The sequence below is a fragment of the Loxodonta africana genome, chromosome 10, assembly GCF_030014295.1.
Source record: "Loxodonta africana isolate mLoxAfr1 chromosome 10, mLoxAfr1.hap2, whole genome shotgun sequence".
Classification (NCBI taxonomy): domain Eukaryota; kingdom Metazoa; phylum Chordata; class Mammalia; order Proboscidea; family Elephantidae; genus Loxodonta; species Loxodonta africana.
The window spans coordinates 93,800,797-93,824,745 of record NC_087351.1 but is presented as its reverse complement, the minus strand read 5'-3'; the positions used below and the strand labels follow the sequence as shown (position 1 = coordinate 93,824,745).

General features: G+C 41.6%; 1 protein-coding gene across 2 annotated transcripts in view; it reads right to left on the bottom strand.

Annotated features, from left to right (window-relative positions):
* The window catches only part of TSHR (thyroid stimulating hormone receptor), a 178,368-nt gene that overhangs the window by 11,113 nt on the left and 143,306 nt on the right, over positions 1–23,949 (bottom strand). Inside the window, exons 8-9 of one of the 2 annotated variants that reach the window (XM_003408804.4) lie at positions 20,826–20,903; positions 2,552–2,740 (exon numbers count right to left, since the gene is read on the bottom strand). In XM_003408804.4, the coding sequence (XP_003408852.1) occupies positions 2,552–2,740; positions 20,826–20,903 (267 nt within the window). Of the gene's footprint in view, positions 1–2,551; positions 2,741–20,437; positions 20,673–20,825; positions 20,904–23,949 lie in introns of those variants that run through there. The other variant, XM_010588790.3, reaches the window with a different exon arrangement.

Here is a 23,949-nt window from a genome sequence, read left to right as displayed (position 1 = left end):
CACTGTTCACTAGACTTGCAAGACAGCTGAGGCTGGGCTGGGTGGGTGCTGGCTGTCTGCTGTCATTGGTTCAGTGGTATGAGAATGTTTATAGTCACTTGCTGGTTGGGTGAATTGGGCAGCTGAGAGGTGGGCTGGGCTTGTTTTCCAGTGCTTGGTGGCTGAGTGGGTCAGTGGGCAGGATGGGCAGCTGGGGGAACACTGGAGCACTCTGCCTCCCCTCAGAGGGGTCCATAGGCAGGAAGAGCAGGGCAGGCATCTGGGGGAGCTCCAGAGCACTTTGCCACTTCTTGGTGGAGTAGGCGGGTAGGAGGATTGGCAGTGTTGGCAGACAGGGGCGTGTGGGGGGTGGAGGATGGGCTAGGTGGGGGAGAAGGAGGAGGTCATATTGCGGTCCTTGGCAGCCAGGGCTCCTGAGATGGAGGCGGGATTCTTGCTAGTAATCACCAGAAGGGTGGCAGATGGGAGAGTGTACCCCTCTGTTCACCTGGGCACTTCCTGTTGTCTGCAGCCAGCAATCAGGACCTAGCCTTGACCAATTACCAAGTCTAGTTGGGTGGGAACCTCCCGTTGATGCTCTACAAATCTATTACTCCATGTGTGCCACCCATCCCAATGGCCAGGGACTTCTGCTGGAGAGTAGCCTGTATCTGAGTCCTGTCTCCTTTCCTGCTCTGCAGATGCTGGGATCCCTTGTGCTTTCATCTTCCTTCCTGTACTTTTCCTCCTTAGATCTGATTCATGTCCTGCTCACCTTGCTTTGCTCTGGGTATGACTACACAGGTTCTCTGTCTCCTGTTGGGAGTTCTGTGAACTTGCCTTCTTGTGCTCCTCACCCAAGATCGCTGCTGGCTTTTTCTCAAGATGGCTACACTGTGCCAAGCTGGCTGGCAGGGCACCTCTGCTCCATATCTCTCCTTCTTTGCTGTTTTTGATTGGTTTCTTCTTCCCACTGCCATCTAATCTAATTCTTTATCCTTTCATTTGATGCTCAGGGTTCCAAGGATAGTCATCTGTATTTGTTTCCTTGATTTCTCAGGTCTTTGCTGTACAGAGACAATGTGGTGTGTCTGACTAACCCACCATTCCTTTTTTTTTTTTTTTTAACTTTTTTTGTGCTTTAAGTGAAAGTTTACAAGTCAAGTCTGTCTCTCATACAAAAATTTATATACGCCTTGCTATATACTCCTAGTTGCTCTCCCCCTAATGAGAAAGCACGTTCCTTTTCTCCACCCTGTATTCCTGTGTCCATTCAGCCAGCTTCAGTACCCCTCTGCGTTCTCACTCCCCTCCAGACAGGAGCTTCCCACTTAGTCTGATGCGTCTACTTGATCCAAGAAGCTCACTCCTCACCGGTATCATTTTCTGTCTTATAGTCCAGTCCAATCCCTGTCTGGAGAGTTGGCTTTGGGAATGGTTCCTGTCTTGGGCTAACAAAGGTCTGGAGACCATGACCTCCGGGGTCCTTCTCGTCTCAGTCAGACCATTAAGTCTGGTCTTTTTATGAGAATTTGAGGTCTGTGTCTCATTGGTCTCCTGCTCCCTCAGGGGTTCTCTGTTGTGTTCCCTGTCAGGGCAGTCATTGGTTGTAACTGGGCACCACCTAGTTCTTCTGGTATCAGGCTGATGTAGTCTCTGGTTTATGTGGCTCTGTCTGTCTCTTGGGCTCATAATTGCCTTGTGTCTTTGGTGTTCTTCATTCCCCTTTGCTCTAGGTGGGTTGAGACCAATTGATGCATCTTATATGGCCGTTTGCTAGTTTAAGACCCCAGATCCCAGTCACCAATGTGGGATGCAGAGTGTTTTCTTAATAGATTTTATTATGCCACTTGACCTAGATGTCCCCTGAAACCATGGTCCCCAAACCCCTGCCCCTTCTACTCTGGCCTTCAAAGTGTTCAGTTTATTTGGGAAACTTCTTTGCTTTTGGTTTAGTACAGTTGTCCTGACTGCTCCTGTATTGTAAGCCACCATTCTTGCACCCCCTCCACCACCACCACCATTTTGGTTAGTAGCCAAGTGTGTTAACTGTTTCCACCATCCAGGGACTCCAGCAGTATGATAGATATTTTCTATTCATTTTCTTATTGACTCTTCTGAAAATCCCTATGATGACAGCATTATGATCTCCAGTCTCAGAAGATAAGGGAGGTTATGTAACTTGGTTGGGATAGTACAGCTAGGAAGTAGCAGAGCTAGAGTCGAAACCCAGCTGACTCCAAAGCCCGTATACATGAAACCAGTAAACCATGACATTTGCAAGGCCTGAATGGACCAGATAATACAGTTTTTGAAGTGTTTGTGTCCTTCGTGAGCTTGTCCTATGGCTGTGGCATCTAATATGCATTGTGGTGTTTAATATTTGTTGCAGATGGAGGCCAGAAATCATGTCTGTGTAACTTGCCATTGCCCCGTAGATTTTCTGTTTTTGTGGATGCCTCTAATTCTTCTCCACCTTGTTTTCAAACCACAAAGCTTCTTCCCCAAACCCAGAATTAATTCAACTTCCACCAAGGCCTGTTGTCACTTATTCAAGACCTGTGCCACTTACCCTCTGATTTTCTTCTGATTCTTAAAAGCACAGCAATGGCTTGGATAAGAAAGGTCAGCTCGTGTGAGATGAATGAAACTCAAGGAAAGTGGGAGTTTCTTCAGCGTCCAAGTGTTCCTTGCTATCAGTTCCTTCAAGTTCTCTAGGCCTTTGGATGGCAGGTCTGTAACACTGGTATAGGAGATGTCCCTGTAAGGGAGAGAGCAGAAGAAACCAGAGAGGTGGTGAGTAGCCAGGGGCTTCTAGTCCTTGTCCAGGAAATCCAACAATACTGAGCTTAATGGGGAGATAACATTTTTTTTTTTTTACTATTAAATGTGCACTCTGAGTTCTTTATATACAGCCTCTGGTTTCAGGAGGAGTCCCTGGGTGGAGCAAATGGTCAAGGGCTGGACTACTAACCAAAAAGGTTGGCAGTTGAGGTTACCCAAAGGCTCCTTAGAAGAAAGGCCTGGCAATCTACATTTGAAAAGATCACAGGCACTGAAGGCCCAATGGAGACCCTGGTGGTACAGTGGTTAAGAGTTCGGCTGCTACCAAAATGTAGGCAATTTGAATCTACCAGGCACTCCTTGGAAACTTTGTGGGGCAGTTCTACTCTGTCCTATAGGGTTGCTATGAGTTGGAATCTACTTGATGGCAGTGGGTTTGGTTTTGGTTTTTGAAGACCCTATAGAGTGCTGTCCTACTCTGAAACACACGGGGTTGCCATAAGTAAGGCTTCACTAGAACTGATATATATATATATATATATTTTTTTTTTTTTTTCTGGTCTAAGGAGTGATAGGAGCCTTGGTGGCGCAGTGGTTAAATGTCCCACTGCTAACCGAAAGGTCAACAGTTTGAATCCACCAGCTGCTCCTTGGAAACCCTATGGGGCAGTTCTACTCTGCCTTATAGGGTTGCTATGAGTTGAAATTGACTTGATGACAATGGGTTTGTTTGTTTTAAGGAGTGGTATTGAGCTTCTAAGCCAGTATTTTGGAGCCCTGATGGTGCCGTGCTTAAAGTGCTTGGCTGCTAATGGAAAGATTGGTGATTTGAACTCACCAGCCTCTCCTTGGGAGAAAGATGTGACAGTCTGCTCCCATAAAGATTACAGCCTTTGGAATCCTATGGAGCAGTTCTACTTTTTCCTGTAGGGTCGCTATGAGTTGGAATAGACTCTATGACAATGAGTTTTAAGCTAATATTTTAGAAGGGACTCCCTTTTTTCTTGCTTGGAACCGCAGTATGTAGCAATACAAATAAGATTTCCACAGCCATTTCATCTGCTGCAATACCTGCAAACTCTTGGAATTGAGGCAAATGTCAGTTTTACTCCGGAAAGCTATACTATATAACCATTAAAGAGTCTGAAAGGGTAAGAGGAATAAAACTGAACAGGCTCAGAGGGGCCTGAATTGCTCTCAGCCCCCATGGGACTAGGGTTTTGGATTGATAAACTGCTGACATGGATCATCACCAATATCGGGAAAATCTCCCCCTAATAATGCAGAGCTTGGGAGTGATAACTAGTCCCACTGTGAATTCGTGACTGAGGACAACCTCCCACAGGGTCTTTAGAACGCTGCAGTTGTATTCCTGGCAAGAAAACTCATGTATTTACATTTACAAATCTGAAATGAGATTCAAGTCACTTCTGAAAGCAAGGAGTTTGGGAATGTGGGAGGTGAGGCTGAGAACAACGTAGACATTAGCTGTTTCTAAAGTAGAATTAAATTCATGCTTTATTAGGGTGACATTCCCTGTTTTTTTTCAATCCCAGAGAGTCCAGGTTACCCGTCTTGCTCTGTCGTTCTTTTACTGGCACTACACGATAGCTTGAATAAGATGACAGATATTTAACCTTACAGTCCTCTTATTTTATATTTTATCACTTAAAATATTCACTAAATGTTCCTTAAACCAAAAGGAAAAAACATCAAACCTGTTGCTGTATTCCTTAGGGAAGGCAGTTATGTTTTCTTTTACATCTAATTAGCAAGTGAATTCCAGTATTTATAACTCCTTCCTCCCCATCACTATAATTGGACTTAGCTGAGATTTACAGTCTCAGGGTTCAAGTCTGCTAGAGCTTGTAACTCAACACGAAGCACCTGTACTCAACCCTTCTTCTGGCAGAACTGGGACTGTTGGGGTAAGTGTGCTGTTTGCTATTTTGTTGTGAATATCCCAAACTTGCCTGCTGGTAAGAATTATCCTTGGTCCTTGTTAGCATAGGATCCCGAGGCAATTGTTAGTATTAAGCAGGCATGTCTGGGGAAAACTTTGCAGTTAGTGAGGTGATTGAGGGATTTTTAGAGCCAGTCTTCAGCACAACTGAAGTAAACGAAGCTGGATTTTGCCAACTCCCCCAGAAAGCATCTCTTTCCCCTTTGGCTACATTGCCTTCAAGATGTGCCCATCTTTCTGTCTCCATTAGTCTGGAAGCAACTTATGTGTCTTGTTCTTCAGTGCTGTTTTCATGTAGGCTAAACAGGAGAGCATCTCTTAACTCTTTTGCCCTGATTTGCTCTCTGCTGGATACACTCATCGTCTTCATCTGAAAGAGTTTATTCTTCTAAGGAAAGTGTTTGCCTTTTAATAGATTTTTTGGAGAAAATAGTAACTATTCTAGTTACTACTGCTGCATAATACAACATCCCAAAACTAAGTGGCATAAAACAACAATCTTTTTATTATGAGTATAGGTTTTGTGGGTCAGGAATTCACACAGGGCGTGGTGCGGATGCATTGCCCTTGCTCTGTGATGTCTGGGATTCAGCTGGGAAGACTTGAAAGTTGGGGCGACCCCATGGCTCGGGGCTGGAATCATCTGAAGTATCCCTCGCTTACACATAAAGTGCCAGGGCTGAGATGGCTCAAAGTCTGAGCTCAGCTGGGACTGTTGGTGTGGCCCTTCCAAGTGACGTGGGCCTCTCACATCATGGCTCGCAGGTTCTGATAAGGAATGCCCTGAGAGGAAGCACCCAGAGAGCAAATACCCTAAAAGAACCAAGCAGAAGGTGCACAGCCTTTTTAAACCTAGCTTCAGAAGTCACACAGGGTCTCAGGGTGGCACTTGCAGTTCGTGATCATCTATGAACCTCAAGTTTGGCACTTTGAACCCACCCAGCAGCACTACAGAAAAAAGGCCTGGCGATCTGCTTCTGTGAAAATTAGAGCCAAGAAAACCGTATGGAGCAGAATACTCAGTGACACATGGGGTCACCATGAGTCAGAACTGACTCAGTGACAACAGGTTTTTGGTTTTCAGAAGTCGCATGGTGTCACTTCTTCCATATTTTTTTGACTACAGCAGTAACAAGCCTGCCCAGATTCAAAGATGGGGGATATAGGATCCACCACTCCATGGAAGGAGTGTCAAAGAATTCAGTGACATATTTTAAAACTGCCACAGTAATCTAAATGGTGGGAATATCAGTGAGTCAAGTAGGTGGTGAAAACTGACAACACAATACTCTGTAAATCCGTGTTTCTGGCCTGGGGATCGCCCTGAGTTTCCCTTGCAATGCAGACTCCTAAGCCACATACCAAACCAACCAAAACTACGTGCCGTCGAGGTGACTCTGACTCACGGAGACCTCATGTGTGTTCAATGGCTGATTTTTTGGAAGTAGATCACCGGGCCTTTCTTCTGAGGCACCTCTGGGTGGACACAAACCACCAACCTTTCAGTTAGCAGTCAGCGTGTTAACCATTCGCACTCTGAACCATATACCAGACCAACTGAATTATAATCTCTGATGGTGGAGCCTGGGAATATGCATTGTTTAAGAAACTCTCCAGGTGATTCAGAAGCTCATTTTAATTCTCAGAGCATTTTTATGAAGCAGGCAGATGCTGTAATTAAGACAAAGAGACAAGGCATGTTGCATCCAAAGAGACTCAGCAAACCAAGGATGGCACTTTCTCCTTTCAGGTCTTGGGCTCTCAGGTTTTTCTCTACCTCTAACTTCAGACCTCATGGAATCTTTTAGCACAGATTCGGGTGCAGAAACCCTCCAGAGACTCATTAGGAACCTGGGAGAGAGGAATTGATTCCATGGTTTCAGTGTTTGCACAGAGTATCCCAGGTGGCCTCTAGTTGGATCGCAGTGGGGCTGAACCGGGAGGGTGCTTGGGTTGGCATGTAGAAATCAGGTGTTTGAAATGTGGGTAAAACTATGACAGAAACGCCTGCAACATAATGGGTGCTTGGCATATAGTGGGTGCTCAAAGAAGGCTAATTTCCTCCTTGCCCCAATTTGGAGTTTATCTGACCTTAAGCCAAAAGCAAAGAACCTGGGAAATACTGCCACAATCCAGATTTTGACTTGTACATCCAACTACTTTTTCGACATCTCTACTTGGATGCCTCACAGGCATCTCCAACTTAACAAGTACATTCAAAACTGAGCTTTTGATCCCCCATTCCAACCTGCTCCTCCTCTGTTTTCCCCATTGTAGTAACTGGCACTTCCATCCACTCAGCTGCCCAAATTAGAAGTCTGGGAATTACTAAAACATGTTAAGCCTCCTTGCCACCATTGCCCGATCAATATTTGATCTAGCAGAAAACATGTGGATCTGAATTCTAAAAGAATCTTTTGGATCCAGCTTTAATTAGTAATTAGTATTTGTGATCCTATGTCAATAACTTTTTTGAAAATGTAGTAGTAACTAAAGAAAAAGAAGGAGTGATATATGGGAATTACAATTTATGAGTAACATTAGTACAAAAAACATTACTAACGATTCTGTATGGCCCGGTAGGGGAGGAAGTCCACTGGGGGGTCTGACACCATGAGTTACCACACTGGGTGACATCACCCTTAATGATGTCACTGGTGGGAGGAACTCTCTCGTTGACCTTGATAGTCTCCTCAAAGAGCTCATCAAGCAGTAGGCACTGAACTCCATGAGAATTTGTCCCTAGCAAGTATTTACTCACAAAATAAAATGCAGCTGACCTGAGTCCTGGCCGACAATTTGCAGTTTAATTGCCTAGGTTATGGGAACCATCTCCAGTTATGTATCTAATGAAAGTAAAAGGACCTGTATTTGGAGAGACTAAGTCCTGCAATGTCATACACAGGTCAATATACATCAATTGACTTTTAATGATGCCAGAAGAAAAGAGCCCACTAATATTTAAAGTCACAGGAAGGACAAATTGCTCCTCAGAAGCAGTTATGAACTCTAGTACCCCCAAACATTGGAACAATTTTCATTTTTGTGAGATATTTTGACATCATGATTGATCCTTATTTAAAATCCAATTGCAAATTAAAAAAGCAATAGTTGGCTAGCTAATGTTCCCACAGTAAAGTAGTTCAATATCTCTTTTCGGTTTGCCTGTAATATGTGTGGGTTTTTCTAAAGGTCAACATGCAGAAGCTGCTCCATTATAAATGTGCAGTCACGTCTGTAAATTGGTAGGTAAAATGCATCTAAGAATAGAAAGATTTGTTTACTGCTTAAAAAGCAATTTGATTAATTTATCAATACCCAAAAAACCACCCATTGCTGTCGAGTCAATTCTGACTCATAGCACCCCTACAATACTGAATTAAAAAATAACCTAAAGGCTTAAAAACTATAAGTTCAAGAGAGTCAGCTTGTCTAATAAATTGTTTATAAGAATTTAAAAATATGATATTCGTTCATTCAACAAATATTTTTCGATTGCCTATGTCTCAGGTACGGTTTTAAATATTGGGGCTAGAGTAGTACACTACACAGACAGAAATTTCTGCTCTCCTAGTGCTTACATTCTAGTGGAGAGAGGAGGGACAATTAAACAAAAAATAACTGTGTAATATATTAGTACTGTGGGAAAAAGTAAAGCAGGGAAGAGGGAAAAGAAGAACCGAGAAGTAGAGTCACCATTAGAGACTGGAGGCCTCACTGAGGAGATAGCTGAGGAAAGATCTGAAGGAGGTGAGAGAAGTGGGTATGGAGTTGAATGGATATTTCAAAATTATATTTTAATATGTATCCCTAAAAGACAAAAAAAAGTCTTAAAAAATAAATTTTTAAGGTCATAAAATATTTAATCGATGTTTCAAGAGGGGTGAGGTAGTTGTCTCATTAGATTCAGGATCCAGGCAGACCTAGGTATTGCATGTGGGTGATACATCTCTTATCGTTAGTGGCCATTGAGTGGGCTCTGACTTATGGTGACTTTATGTATAAGGGAATGAAATGTTGCCTGGTCCTTCACCATCTTCATGATCATTGTTATGTTTGAGCTCACTTTTGGCTATTGTGTCAATCTATCTCATTGAGGGTTTCCCTTGTTTTCGCTGACCCTCTACCAACCATGATGTACTTTTCTACTGCGATTGGTCTTTCCTGATGATGTGTCCAAAGTAAATGAGGCAAAGTCTCAGCATCCTTGCTTCTAAGGAGCAGTAGATGTCTTTTAATCTATAGGTTCAAGAAAAACTGTTGTAAGATGGAAGAAACTGCAGCATATTTAAATGTTGGTGGGAATAATCCAGTAGAGAGTAACACATGGATGATATATAACTGAAGGGAGAGGACTGCTATAGCAATACACTTGAGTTGTTGGAAGGGATGGGACCCAGGACCCTAGCGAAGGGGCTGGTCTTAAAAAGTGATTTAAAATATAGGAGGTGAGACAGAGGATGTGGACACAGGTGCAGGAAAATGGGAAGATGTGGTGGTGGGAGCATGAGGAATTCTCTTCTGATTGATTTTATTCTCAATGAAAAGGAAATCAAGGTGGTCAATTGGGCATGAGAATGGGTGGGAAGAAATAGAGGGTTGAAGAAAGGTGAGGAGGTATGACATGATCATCTAGGTGAGTGGGAGACTGAATAGGGAAATGGGGTGTGATTGCTGGGTAGTATTTAGGGCTGATTTATGGTGAATGATTTGAGGTGAAACCACATGCCATGCTCAGCTGCAAGGGTCCAGGCCCACAGGAGGCAGGAGTTGAATTTAACCAGGGCTGAGTTTTGCCAGGCAAGAATGATGAGGGAGAGGGCAAGGTAGTTAGTTGGTTGTGTGTACAAGTCAGTGATTATGATGATGGGTCATGGAATTTAAGCTGCATAAGGAAGGAGTGAAGACATAAGAAAGGTGAGGGACAGTGAAACATTAGTAACGGACTATAGCTCCTCATAGGATCAAAGACTTGAAGGAATAAACATATTGACAGGAAAGAGATAGAAAGACAGTAGGATGTTTGAAGTTGAGATTATAGAGGGTTTGTAGTCATTGGTAATGACAAGAGGGTATGGTCGTGGACGTGAAGGTTGGAGGGAGAGCAGAGGGTAAGCTTATTGGAGGAGAGAAGGTCAGAGGCTAGAGTATAGGAAAAATGACCTATGTGGGCAGTGAAATAACCAAATATTATGAGAGGAATAGTATTGGGGAGGCCAGTAAAAATGAGTCAGGAGCTCAGACCTTCAATAAATTAAATAAAATGACTTTGGGCTCATGGATAACAATAAAACTGACATTAGGTGGTATGTCTGATGACCTGGGAGTCAAAGTTGGAGAGGGCTTTTAGGAAGAAGGAGGGGAGAGTGGCCCAAAAGCAGCACTGAGGAAGGAGGACATTCACCTAAACTCCTTTTTATATAAACTGTTCATGCTTCTACAGTGTTAGCCAATAACTAGCATGTTTTAAAATTGGATATTCTGCTTTAAGATTCCCAAGGTGTCAATGTACACCAGTAAAAGGAAATGCCTTTACTACTTTTCTCAAATGAAGATGGAATTGTAACATGAATTTGCATTATCTTTATGCTTAAAATCATCCAGTGCCCTATCATCTTATGCAAAAAAAGCCACAGTCATCATAAATAGCCTACACGGTCCTATGCTGTTGGTCCCCCAGAAGCCTCCCATTATCTCTGATCCCATCTCCTATTTCTTTCCTCCTCCATCACTCTGCTCCAGCCACATGGAACCGGTCACCCCAGGCATGTTCACACCTTGCAGTAGCTGTCCCTCTACCAAGAAAGTTCTTTCCCAGATATCCATGGGGCTTGTTTCTTCACCTCCTTCAATTGTTAGCTACTGTGTGCTGATTTTCAGAGAACCCATAAGGAGAGAGATATTCTTATTCTAACTTTAATGCCAAGACAAACAATTGATGAACAGAAAAATGAGACTATTCTTGCTCCACCCATTGCTTTGGCTTGAAGTTCTTCATCACTCAACAAATATTAATGAGTTTCTGCTACGTGTCAACATTGTTCAAGGGACTGGGGTTACAACAGTGGAAAAAATAGACAAAAATTCCTTCTCGCATTGCATTTATGTACTAATGGAGGGAGACAGTGAGAACACAAGTAAGTAAATATCTAGATAAACATCATGGAGAAAAATGAAGCAGGGAGGTGGGACAAGGAGTGGGTGGGTATACTGGAAATTTAAACAAGGTATTCGGGGAAGACCTTAATGAGAAGCTTACATTTAAGCAAAGACTTGAAGGAGATGAAGAAGCAAGCCCCATGGATACCTGGGAAAGAACTTTCTTGGTAGAGGGACAGCTACTGCAAGGTGTGAACATGCCTGGGGTGACCTGTTCCGTGTGGCTGGAGTAGAGTGATGGAGGAGGAAAGAAATAGGAGATGGGACCAGAGATAATGGGAGGCTTCTGGGGGACCAACAGCATAGGACCGTGTAGGCTATTTGTGATGACTATGGCTTTTTTTTTTTGCTTGAGATGATAAGCCACTGGATGATTTTAAGCATAAATTTAAGAAAATGATCAAGAAAAGTTAAAGAATTGCAGCAGGTATGAGAAAAAGCGTCCATGAAAAGGGCTGACCTGGCGTGCTAGAAAGATATTGTATTTCTGAGTTAGTTAGTACTGGATTTATATCTGTGCACCACCACTATGACCAGGTAACCTTGGGTAGCTTACCTGATAATCTCTGCACCACAGTTTTCTCATTTGTAAAATAGGGATAACAATAGGGATAATAATACCTACTACTGGATACAACAATCATGAAGATGGTGCCAGACCACGCAACGTTTGGTTCTATTATCCATAAGGCCACCATGAGTTGGAGCTAACTTGAGGGCAACTAACAACAACTGGAAAGTTAACAAGGCTCAAGGAGATGCTGCTATCTGTAAGGACCTAGCACATAGCTGAAGCTTAACAACGGCCGTTATTATTAGTAAAAAAAAGCTTTTCTAAAGATTTCAATGATCATAAATTATTAAGTTTTTCTCAAAGTCTATGATGGACAAATAAAATTGCTTTTGTTTTGCTGAGATATCACTGTTATCCTCCTTCCGCCCTCCCCCCGAGTTTGTATAATTACATTTCGTTTACACCTATGGCTTTCACGACCTATGTAATCTCATGGAATTCATTGTTTCGGCCTAATGGATCCTGCAGTGAAAAACTGCCCGTACACCGTAATTCAGTAAGTTTAATAGCGCTCTACTAGAGTGACAAGAGGAAACGCTGGCAAGTCACTGCCAATTGTCATACATGAAACACAAACACACAACATTTCCTTCTCAATGTTGGATTCCATCCTCTCTCCACCCCAAACACACACAAACTGACCATCACCAGCAGAAAAAGGATAGGGCTTGCTGTTACCTGTGAGAAATAAAAAGCCCACTTTAAGATGTATCATTTCTTTTAGACTCAGAGGCAGAACATAACAAAATGGATTTCAGTGACTTGGCAGAGAGAGTGTGTCAGAATGAAGGAGTAAAACTCCTAGAAGTGTCAAAGAATTTAGTACCCATGCATATTTACTTGGGAAGAATCCTGTGCCTAAGAATTGCGCACATCAAAAACTGCTCTGTTCGCGTTTGTGGATTGTTTACTGAAAAATTTAACCCGAGGTTGATTTATCCCTCCCACCTGTTAGGTTGTTCCCAATATCATCTAATTATTTGTAAATGCATGAGTAAATCTTGCTGCAAAAGAGAGTACAAATGACTTTTGCCTCATTTATTTTGTTGCATGAAATCTCTTTTCCAATAACATCACACAAATATTTGGGACTTAAAATGCATAAAATCTCCAACGATTATGAGAGGAATAGTGTTGGAAAGGGGTCCGTGGGAGGTGCAAACAGTTAATGAGCTTGGCTGCTGACTGAAAGTTTGGTGGTTCAAGTCTATACAGAGTACCTTGGACGAAAGCCCTGGTGACGTACTTCTGAGAAGTCAGCCATTGAAAACCCCGTGTAGACAGGAGCACAGTCCCACTCTGACACACATGGGTTGCCATGAGTCAGAGTAGATGCAACGCAACTGGTTTTACTGGTTTAGAATTAGAAAAGTCAGAATCATTTAGGGTTGAAAGAATGAGATAAAATTTATATGATAATGTTTAACACAGAATCTGGAGCTTGGTAAACACTCACTAAATGGTGGATTTATTTATACTTCGTTTGCAAAGGGAAGCCCTGGTGGCACAGCGGTTAAGCTTTCGGCTGCTAACCAAAAGGCTGTGAGTTCGAATCCTCCAGCCACTCCTCGGAAACCCTGTGGGGCAGTTCTATTTTGTCCTATAGGAGTCAGAATTGACTTGACAGAATGAGTTTTGGGTTTGCAAAGGAGGAACAGTAAAAAAAAAAAAATTGTCCTCCTATTTGATTTTTATTCTTAAGATTCATCACTGTTGGGGTCTCCTGGCTAAATAGTGATAATTAGCTAATAAAATTGTTCAGAATTTTCATGGTTTAGAAAATCTTACAAGCTTGTTAACCATTAGATTCATATTCAACAACTATTCTTTTATGTTCTATCAGCTTTGATCTAGGTAAAAGCCCCTGTTTAAACAATTAACTTCAGCAAAGCCATATTAAAAGAAACAGTTTATGGATTTGTGAGTTATTCTTTCTTAGGATAAAATATCATCCTAGTTTATTCTTTGGCCTGGCATAGATATGAAAACATCTCTTCAGACTAAATCCCTTGATATAAAATGCACTGTCGTTGAGGATGGTGGCTCCCAGCGCTTTGGAGAACTTATTATTATTTTTAATTCAAAGCTTTTGAGGATGATAGTAGTTGTAGTTTATTTGATTGAAGAAACACAAAGGTTTGCTTTGCATGGCTTTGAGGGTCTTTACAATAACTCCATCACCTCTTTTCCACCAAGAGTCAGCTACCTAGTTGGGTACTACAAATGATTTCTCAATACAAGCAGTTCCCAACTTACGACACACTTGAGTTACAACAAGCCCACTTATGACTTTTTTTTTTAATATCTTATCATTAGTAATATATGCTACATACAGTGTTGAGTATGTAATTTGCTAATGTTATCATTTTCATATGTTTGCTCACAGATGTTCAAAGATTGCATTTATAAAGATGTTGTTGTTGTTAGGTGCTGTTGAGTCGGTTCCACCTCATAGTGACCCTAGGCACAACAGAATGAAACACTGCCCGGTCCTGAGCCATGCTTACAGTCGTTGTTATGCTTGAGCTCATTGTTGCAGCCACTGTGTCCATCCACCTCATTGAAGGTCTTCCTCTTCCGCTGACCCTGTACTCTGCCAAGCATGATGTCCTTCTCCAGGGACTGATCCCTCCTGACAACATGTCCAAATTATGTAAGACACAGTCTTGCCATCCTTGCTTCTAAGGAGCATTCTGGTTGTACTTCCTCCAAGACAGATTTGTTTGTTCTTTTGGCAGTCCATGGTATATTCAATATTCTTCACCAACACCACAATTCAAAGGCATCAATTCTTCTTTGGTCTTCCTTATTCATTGTCCAGCTTTCGCATGCATATGATGTGACTGAAAATACCATGGCTTGGGTCAGGTGCACCTTAGTCTTCAAGGTGACATCTTTGCTCTTCAACACTTTAAAGAGGTCCTTTGCAGCAGATATGCCCAATGCAATGCGTCTTTTGATTTCTTGACTGCTGCTTCCATGGCTGTTGATTGTGGATCCAAGTAAAATGAAACCCTTGACAACTTCAATCTTTTCTCCATTTATCATGATGTTGCTTATTGGTCCAGTTGTGAGGACAATAATAACGAAAACCAAAAAAAAAAAAAGGAAGTATTCAACTTATGTCAAAATTGACTTATGACAGAGTTGCTGGAATGGAACCCCACTGTAATTCAGACACTACCTGTAGTTCTAAGAAGTAAACTCTATCATTATAGATTTCTTTTATCAGAGGATATGGTAATAAGAAATGCTACCAATTGATAAATTAGAATATTTTGAGAACCAAGTATCCTGAGTTGTCCACAAAACTCCTCTGGTTTGAAGATTCCTAGGGCTAGTGTAGACCACCTGCTTGTTCTTGGCAAGATGCCAGCATGTACACAATTCTGAAAGGGTAATTGTCAATTCTTCCTCTTCAAATTCTCCTGTGACCTTTCTTTTTCTTTTCTTGTGATTTAGGTGAAAGTTTACAGCTCAAGTTAGTTTCTCATACAAAAATTTATACGCACATTGTTATGTGACCCTAGTTGCTATCCCTATAATGTGACCACACATTTCTCCTTTCCACCTCGGATTTCCCATGTCCAGTCAACCAGCTCCTATCACTTGCTGCCATCTCATCTCGCCTCTGGACAGAAGCTGCCCATTTAGTCTCCTGTATCTACTTGAACTAAGAAGCTCACTCTTCATGAGTATCATTTTATGTCTTATAGTCCAGTCTATTCTTTGTCTGAAGAGTTGGCTTTGGGAATAGTTTTAGTTCTGGGTTAACAGAGTCTGGGGACCATGTCTTCTAGGGTTTCTCCAGTCTCAGTCAGACCATTTAAGTCTGGTCTTTTTAGTAGAATTTCAGTTCTGCACCCCACTTTTCTCCTGCTCCGTTAAGGACTGTCTGTTGTGTTCCCTGTCAGAGTGGTCATTGGTGGTAGCCGGGTACCATCTAGTTTTTCTGGTCTCAGGCTGATGTAGTCTCTGGTTTATTTGGCTCCTTTTGTCTCTTAGGCTTATATTTTCCTTGTGTCTTTGGTGTTCTTCATTCTTCTTTGCTCCAGGTGGGCTGGCATAAATTGATGCATCTTACATGGCTACTCACTAGCTTCTAAGAACTCAGATTGCACTTACCAAAGTGGGATGCAGAACACTTTCTTAATAAACTTTGTTATGCCAATTGACCTAGATGTATGACCTTTCTTGAAGCTCTCACCTACTCCACAAAGGTGTTGCAGACCCTCTCCTTTGCTGTGCCTCTGAGATGTGTGGTGTGTGTGTGTGTGTGTGACTTAGAAGGGATGAACCACTTTGGTTGCTTCCCCAACTTGGCTCTCTTGACATAGGTCTGGCTTGCTGCCTGAGAGTCTATTTGAAACTCATTTCACAGTCAGTGAGCAAAGCAGTGTAGTGGACAAACCTCCCTTGGCTTTGCCCTCCAGCAGGTTCCTTTTCTCTCCAAGATTGCTATTTCTCGGGATCCACTTGGCAAGCACAGAAAAGGAGACAAGGAGCTTTGGGCTAATTAGGTCTTTGGGGCTTGGTTTTCCTCACCTTTAAGGGAGGTCTAAACCAGAAAAACCAAACCTATTCAATAGCACTATTTTTTTTTTTAATTGTCCTCGAGTTGATTCTGACTCATAGCGACCCTATAAGACAGAGTAGAACTGCCCCATAGTGTTTCCAAGGAGTGGCTGGTAAATTCAGACTGCTGACCTTTTGGTTATCAGCCGAGCTCTTAACCACTTCATGACAAGGTCTAGTGCCTGCCAAAAAGCAAGGAAGTACAGATGGGCAATTCTGGCCAAGCCACTTGGACAGAGGTACCCAGGATTAATGTTGGTTAGGGTTAAGGGTGGACAGAGGCAAAGGAAAGAAGGCATGACACCATGGGAGTGAGTTGAACAAAACCGTAAACTATGATGGATTATACAACTATTATTATATTTCCATGGTAACCCTTCAGTGGATCACCTTTACCCGCTGAGTCAGGTCCAAAGGTTCTCCACAATATGATTTGACCACATCTTTCATATAACTCCCTTTATCCCTTGGACAGGAGCCCTGGTGACACAGTGGTTAAACACTTGGCTGCTAACTGAAAGGTTAGCAGTTCGAGCCCACCAGCCACTCCATGGGAGAAAGATGTGGCAGTCTGCTTCCGTAAAGATTTACAGCCTTGGAAACCCTATGAAGCAGTTCTACTCTGTCCTATAGGATTGCTATGAGTTGGACTAAACCAAAAACCAGACTAAATTATATTTTTAGTTCTCTGAACATCTCCTGTGTGTTCCTTAGACTTGCCTTTGTTCTTTCTCTCATAACTCTATCTCTGTCTGCTGCAATTCTGTGCTTTATTCAAAGCACTTCTCAAATACTACCATCTTTAATGAGGCCTTTGCTGATCCCCTGTCTTATGCTGGGTTCTCTAGTGAAGCATATAAATATATATAGAGAGAGATTTATATCAAGGAAATGCCCCACGCTGTGGGAGAGGCTGGAACGTCCCAAGTCTGTGGGTCAGGATAGAGGCTTCTCCTGATGCATGCAGCCACAGGGGCTGGTGAACCCAAGATTGGTAGGTGGGAGAACAGAGCTGTTGCTCACAGGCTATGAAGGTCGATGAATCCCAAAGATCATCAGGGAAGACAGCAGGTAAGCCACTAGCTCAAGTCCCAAGAACCGGAGGTCAGAAGAATAGGAGCCAGCTACAGGATACAGAGCGAGGAAAAGCCCATGAACCTTGCCGGAATAACCGCTTATATTCAGTGCAGGCCACACGCCCAAGGAAACTCCCCTTCAACTGATTGGCCACTCATAGCAGATCCCATCATGGAGGTGATCACACCATCATACGACTATCAATCCACTGAGAATCATGGCCTAGCCAAGTTGACGCACAACCACACCCATGACACCCCCTTACTCAGAAATGTTAACTTGATTCTCTAAATATCTCTTACGGCTCTTTTTACATTTAAACTTATAGTTACTTATTCACGTTTCTCCTGAATTTGATTGTAAAGTCTTTAAAAGCAGTGGCTGTGTTTTTTTCAGTCTTATAACCTTTATGGAACTCAGTAGGTGCTCAATAAAATGCTCATCAAATAAGTGAGTCAATGAACACCTTGCACTATTTTGTTTTGGATTAGTCATTTCTCCTTAGCAAGGCAAGGGAAAAGGGCAAGACAGGATGAAATTTGCATGGCACAGGTGTGGTAACCAGTTGCTGTCAAGTCGACTCCAAGTCATGGTGACATCATGTGTGTCAGAGTAGAGCTTTGCTCCATACGGATTTCAATGGCTGATTTTTTGGAAGCAGGTTGCAAAGACTTTCTTCTCAGGTGCCTCTGGATAGACTTGAACCTCCAATCTTTTGGTTAGCAGTTAAGCGTGTTAACCATTTGAACTACCTAGGGACTCAGGAAGGGTGTTAGTTAGGACTAAAACTGATTTTGGTCTAGGCCAAAAAATTACCCAGAATATCGTCAATAATAAAAAGACGAACAACCCAATAAAAAAAATGGGTTAAGATTTGAACAAGCATTTCATAAAAAGTATACAAGTAGCCAGTAGACATATGAAAAAATCTTCAACATCATGAATCGACAGGAATACAAATTAAAACCATTAAGAGATACCACTTTACATCTACCAGAATAACTAAAATCCAAAAGATTGAGAATACAAGGTGTTGCCTAGTGTGAATCTCTCCTATCTTGCTGGTGGGAAAAGAAAATGAAACAACCATTTCGGAAAATAGTTTGGCAGCTATAAACTTAAACACATGCCTAGCCTAGGACCCAGGCTCCTATATATTTACCCAAGAAAAATAAAGAGTGTGGTTGTCTATGGAAGGGTGGAGCAGCATGACAGAACTTTCTGGGATGACGGAAATGTTCTAAGCTTTGATTGGGGTGGTGTAACATAGTTTTGTCAAACTTTATCAAACTGAATCCTTAAAATATGTGCATATTATTGTTTATAGATTATACCTCAAGAAAAAATTATTTTGCCTAGGAGCAACCTAAAAAATCATGTATTCAACACGTCTGTGGACTCCAGGCATGCTAAAAAGAATCCTGTAGTAATTTTTCAACCACGTAAAAGTGCGGTCTTGTGAGAATCATTAATAAAAGGCTTACTTTCTCTAAACCAAAATGGCAGTGCCACCACCCTTGGATTTTCAAATGATTAATTTGATTAGCTAATAGCAACAAAAGTTTATTTTTGAACTTTGTTTTTGTTGATACGTGTAAGGAAAACTCAAGGATATTATCATAGAGATTTCTTAGGAGATATAATATTAAGTGAGACTATCAAAGTAATTTTCAGTGGTACACTAAAGCTTATAAAAATGGGTTACATAATTTAGACATTAGAGAACTCCTGCTGTTGTGAAAGGCATTGCATTTCAGTCTGTTTTTTCCTTTGGGATTATAAACACCAAGAGCTTCTTTCAAAATGTGATTAAAAGAAAACAAGGTAATCAAAAACAGAAAGTATAAATATAGAAAATGAGATCGCATACCTTGATTAAAAAAATCGCTAAGTAAAAAATGTTATTAAATTACAAATGCTTTTTCTTTTTTTTAATAGCAAAGATTAGAGAATCGATTTTCTTACTCTAGATGTTGCATTTGTTTTAAATTAGATTCTGTTTTGAGAAATGACCTTGAAAAAAAGGTAGTAAACTAAGTGGGCGAGTTGCATTGTTTTTGTTAACTGTTAGAAATGATTGCGCTCTTTTGCAAAAACCTTTATGAGGTAGAAGTACAAATACAGCTCTCTGCACTTTAAATGGACTTAAGATTTTCTAAGTTTGGCTTTTACACCAAATGCCCATTACTGCTATTTGATATTCAGTTACAATTCATGAAATATTTATCGAATACTTGCTATCTTCTCTTTTAAGGTGTGGGGATTAAAAAAAGTGGGAGACACAGTCCATATTCTCAAGGATCTTAAAATCTAGTTATGGGGAGAAGATATGTGGGAAGTAAAGCAATGAAGAATCTGAGGGCAGCTCAGGATGAGAATTAAAGAGATGTCACAAGGCTAGGCATGACTAGTTAACAAATGCATGTTAAATCAACAGCTGTGCTTGGAATTTCAGGAATGAGGCTGGACTCCTCTCTTCATTTCCTCCTTTCCTTCCACTGGCCTCCCAGGTGCTGACGTCTCTATTTTCCTCACTTACTTTCTTTTTAAATTAAATTAAATTTTTTATTAGAATAATACATGGACTTATTTCAAAATGTAAAGTACACTGGAAGCTTTATAATACAAACAGCAGGCCTCTGTCTAACCCCTCCCCACAGCCTGGTTTCTGATGGCCCAAAGTCTATTTCAACTTCTGGAATTGCTTTGCGTAATTGTAAATATTTCTTGATTTGTCAGTTTTAGATTTCACCCATTGACTCTCTACTACGGAAGGTGAGGCCCTAGCTCTCTTCTGTCACTCCACATATGCATACATTTCCCCTCCAGACACCCTTTTACACTCTTGAAATAGTTTTAGGACACACACATTTGTTAAATCTACATTCAGGATTTTGGTTATTACAACTCTGCTGTTCACTGCTAGGCCAAACAGTGTGTTGTGATTTCACTTTTTTCTTGTATAAGCTTTTTTGTTTCTTCGTGAGATGTCTGTCTCTCTTTTTTATTGGCATAATTTGATTTGAATGTATCTCTTGCTAAGTCTTCCTACCTACACCAGAAGTTCTGTAAAACACATCTCAAACCCGTTTTTCACAAGGTCAAGCCCGTCAGATAATCTATCAATGGTATTTTCTTCCTAGAAGACCTTCCTCTTGGAGCCTTCCATCCTGCTCTGATCTAATTGGCCCCTGACTCATGGCGACCCCATGCACAATTGAACGAAACACTGACCAATTCTGCACCATCCCCATGATCAGTTGCGCTATTGTGATCCAGAGGGTTTTCACTGGCTGAATTTTGGAATCAGATTGCCAGGTCTTTCTTCCTCATGCAGCTTTAGTCTGGAAGCTCTGCTGAAACCTGTTCAGCATCACAGCCACACACAAGCCTCTACTGACGGAGGGGTAGTGGCTGCACGTGAAGTGTCTTATTTTTCCGTGAGAGAGCCTCTATGAATGTCCATGCAGAGGTGGCTGCCTGATAAGACATCAGGATGACATGTTTGAGCCTAGGGTCTTCTGAGTCTCAAAGAACATGGACTTTCTTCCAAGGAGTAGCCTGTACAGCTGGGCAGGAAAGCATCAGAAGGAGCCCTTATCTAAGACAGCAACATCGCCTGCCATGAACACCAGCTGCTCCTTTTAATCTTCCTCGCCCTTCCAAAATAAATAAATAAATAACAGACAAATATTCTCTTCATGTCTTACTCACAGCAAGGTCGGTCCACTGTATACTCCTCCAAATGCATCCTTGTCAATAACCGTCAGGTGTTTATTCTTGTTCAGGTAACTACAGGAAGAAAGAGAGAAAGACAAGGAGGGAGGAGAAAAAGGGGGAGACACAGAGTCAGACAGAAAGAGAGAGACACCGAGAGAGAGAAAGACAAGGAACGAGCTGAGGTTAAGCAATCCCACCAAATTAATACAAACACCAAAATAAAATGTAACCCGGCCTCACTAGCTCTTAACTGGTTTTAAGAATTTGTAAAATGCCTTATTTCTCTTGGCTTCAGCATTCAAACTGTCTGGATTTCAATTGTACAAGGTGTACATACATAAATTATGGTAGAGGCTTTTGAAAATGAGCATGTTTATGATCTAGTTTTCATAAAATTTGCCTAGTTCCCTATTCACCAGGTCCATAGGGATGGTATTTTTCAGTCCTTATCAGCATCAAATGACTTAAATTTTGTTTCTCACTGTCAAACAATATTCCCATTTATTCTTGAAGACCAGGCTTGAATCAGGAATAGAATAAAGGTGGTCACGATGGTGAGTGGTGATGGGGACTGTGAGAGGTTCAGATGTTTTCTCTTGGGGTGGGGTTGGCAGATTTAACAAATGAAAGTACAAGATGCTCAGTTATATTTGAATTTCAGATAAACAATGAATGATATTTTAGTGTAAGTATACCTTGTACATACTTATGAGACATTCCTATACTCAAATTTATATTATAGTTCAGAATTTTTATATTAAAAACTGTTTTGTTGTTCATCTGAAATTAAAATTTGATTTGGTGTCCTGTGTTTTATTTGGCAAACTTATTTTGCAGCGATGTAGGTAGATGAGATTATAGACTATACCGTTCATAAAAGGGGTCTGATGGGCCCATGGATCTTTCTATTTTGAAGATACTGGGCATTTGGGGGCAAATATTTTGGAAGCAATTTAAGTCACACAGTGATTTTAAGATATAAAATTTCCTCCAAATGGATAAAAGCTTCCAAGGATTTTGAAACTTCTTTGTTTTTTCACTCCTAGCTTCTTTAGAGAACAAAATTATCTAAAAAGAAACAAAGTACACAAATATCACTGTTATAAATGATCACAGTTTATACGTGTTATGGATTGAATTGTGTTCCCCCAGCAAAAAAAAAAAATGTGTCAACTTGGTTAGTCCATGATTTCCAGTATTGTGTGATTGTTCACCATTTTGTGATCTGATGTGATTTTCCTATGTATTGTAAATCCTACCTATATGATGTTAACAAGGTGGGATTAGCTGAAGTTATGTTAATAAGGCAGTACTCAATCTACAAGATTAGGTTGTGTCTTGAATCAGTCTCTTTTGAGATATAAAAGAGAGAAGCGAGCAGAGAGACAGGGAGACCTCATACTACCAAGAAACAAGACCCAGGAGAATAGCGCATCTTTTGGACCCGGGGTCCCTGCACTGAGAAGCTACTCAACCAGGCGAAGATTGATGACAAGGACCTCCCCTGAGGGTCAACAGAGGGAAAACCTTCCCCTGGATATGGTGCCCTGAGTTCAGACTTCTAGCCTACTAGACTGTGAGAGAATAAACTTCTGTTTGTTACAGCCATCCACTTGTGGTATTTCCGTTACAGCAGCATAGATAACAAAGACAACAAGTTTTGCTGTTGTTAGTTGCCAGTTGAATGGATTCCAAATCATAGTGACCCCATGCGTGCAGAGTAGAACTGCTCCATAGGGTTTTCAAGGTTGCAATCTTTCAGAAGCAGATTGCTAGGCCTGTCTTCTGAGGCACCACTGTGTGAGTTTGAACTGCCAATATTTTGGTTAGTAGTCTGGTACTTAACCATTTGTACCACCCAGAAACTCCTTACACATGTTTAGCCTGCTCAACTTAAGGGTTAATGAGTGGCCACCAGTTGATGAAAATGAATACAGTGGAGGTCCTTAAACCCGTTGCCCTTGAGTCGATTCCAATTCATATCAACCCTATAGGACAGAGTAGAACTGTCCCATACGGTTTCCAAGGAGTCCCTGGTGGATTCAAACAGCTGATCTTTTGGTTAGCAGCCGTAGCTCTTAACTACTATGCCACCAGAGTTTCCTAAAACAAAACCTGTGGCCGTCGAGTTGATTCCGACTCATAACAACACTATAGGACAGAGTAGAACTGCCCCACAGGGTTTCTAAGGCTCTGTAATCTTTATGAAAGCAGACTGCCACATAATTCTCCCTTGGCGAGGCTGGTGGGTTGGAACTACCAGCCTTTCAGTTAGCAGCCAAGTGCTGTAAACACTGTGCTACCACAGCTCCTATGGAGACCCTTAGGTATATGGATAATGATTCCATTATTCTAGTTATGGTATTTGCTCTTCATGATGGAAACATTCTTAAGGATGAGTGTTAACAAGAGCGTGGTATGAAGACCTATGGCCAGAAGTATTCCTTTTCCAGAGCCCTCACAGAGAAACTACCCCTAGTTAATTGGCTAGCCCCTCTCTTTTCCTGAATCAGAGTTGGGGAGAGGGAGTGAGGATTTGCTGTGGCTGACCAAAGGGGAGGCAGCCTCTGTTGCCTATAGAAGGCAAAGGTGGGCACAGCGCTTCTGTGGAGGTCCCTTCCTCAGCCTCCTGGTCCAGCTCCTCCGCTCCTCTCAAGTCCTCTGTAGAGGATGGAACTTAGAATAAGAGAGGGTATCCTCAGAGCCAAGATGGATTTTGACTGGTGTAGTTGAGGGAAGAAGAGTTTTACCAGCCACTGATGCTGGAGAAGTCTCCCTCTTCTGGGCAGGACGAGGGATTCATCAAATGACACGTAAGTAATGGGGCTCATAAACTGATCTACCTTTTGCTAGTCTTTCAATTTTTTCTCAAATAGAAGTTGAAAACTCCTGAATCTAAAGTGGCTTCCGCTGGTTTTCATCACTTAACACACTATTTCCTTCATGCTGCTTATCACAATCTGTAATTACTTTATTTGTTTACTTGTTTATTGTTTGGCTCCCAGCTAGAAGAAGAGCTCTATGTCTTATTCATTGCCGTAATTTCAGTGCCTGAATTCAGTGCCTCCACAACTATTTGTTGAATGAGTGAATAAATAAATCAATACACCTTTCCTCC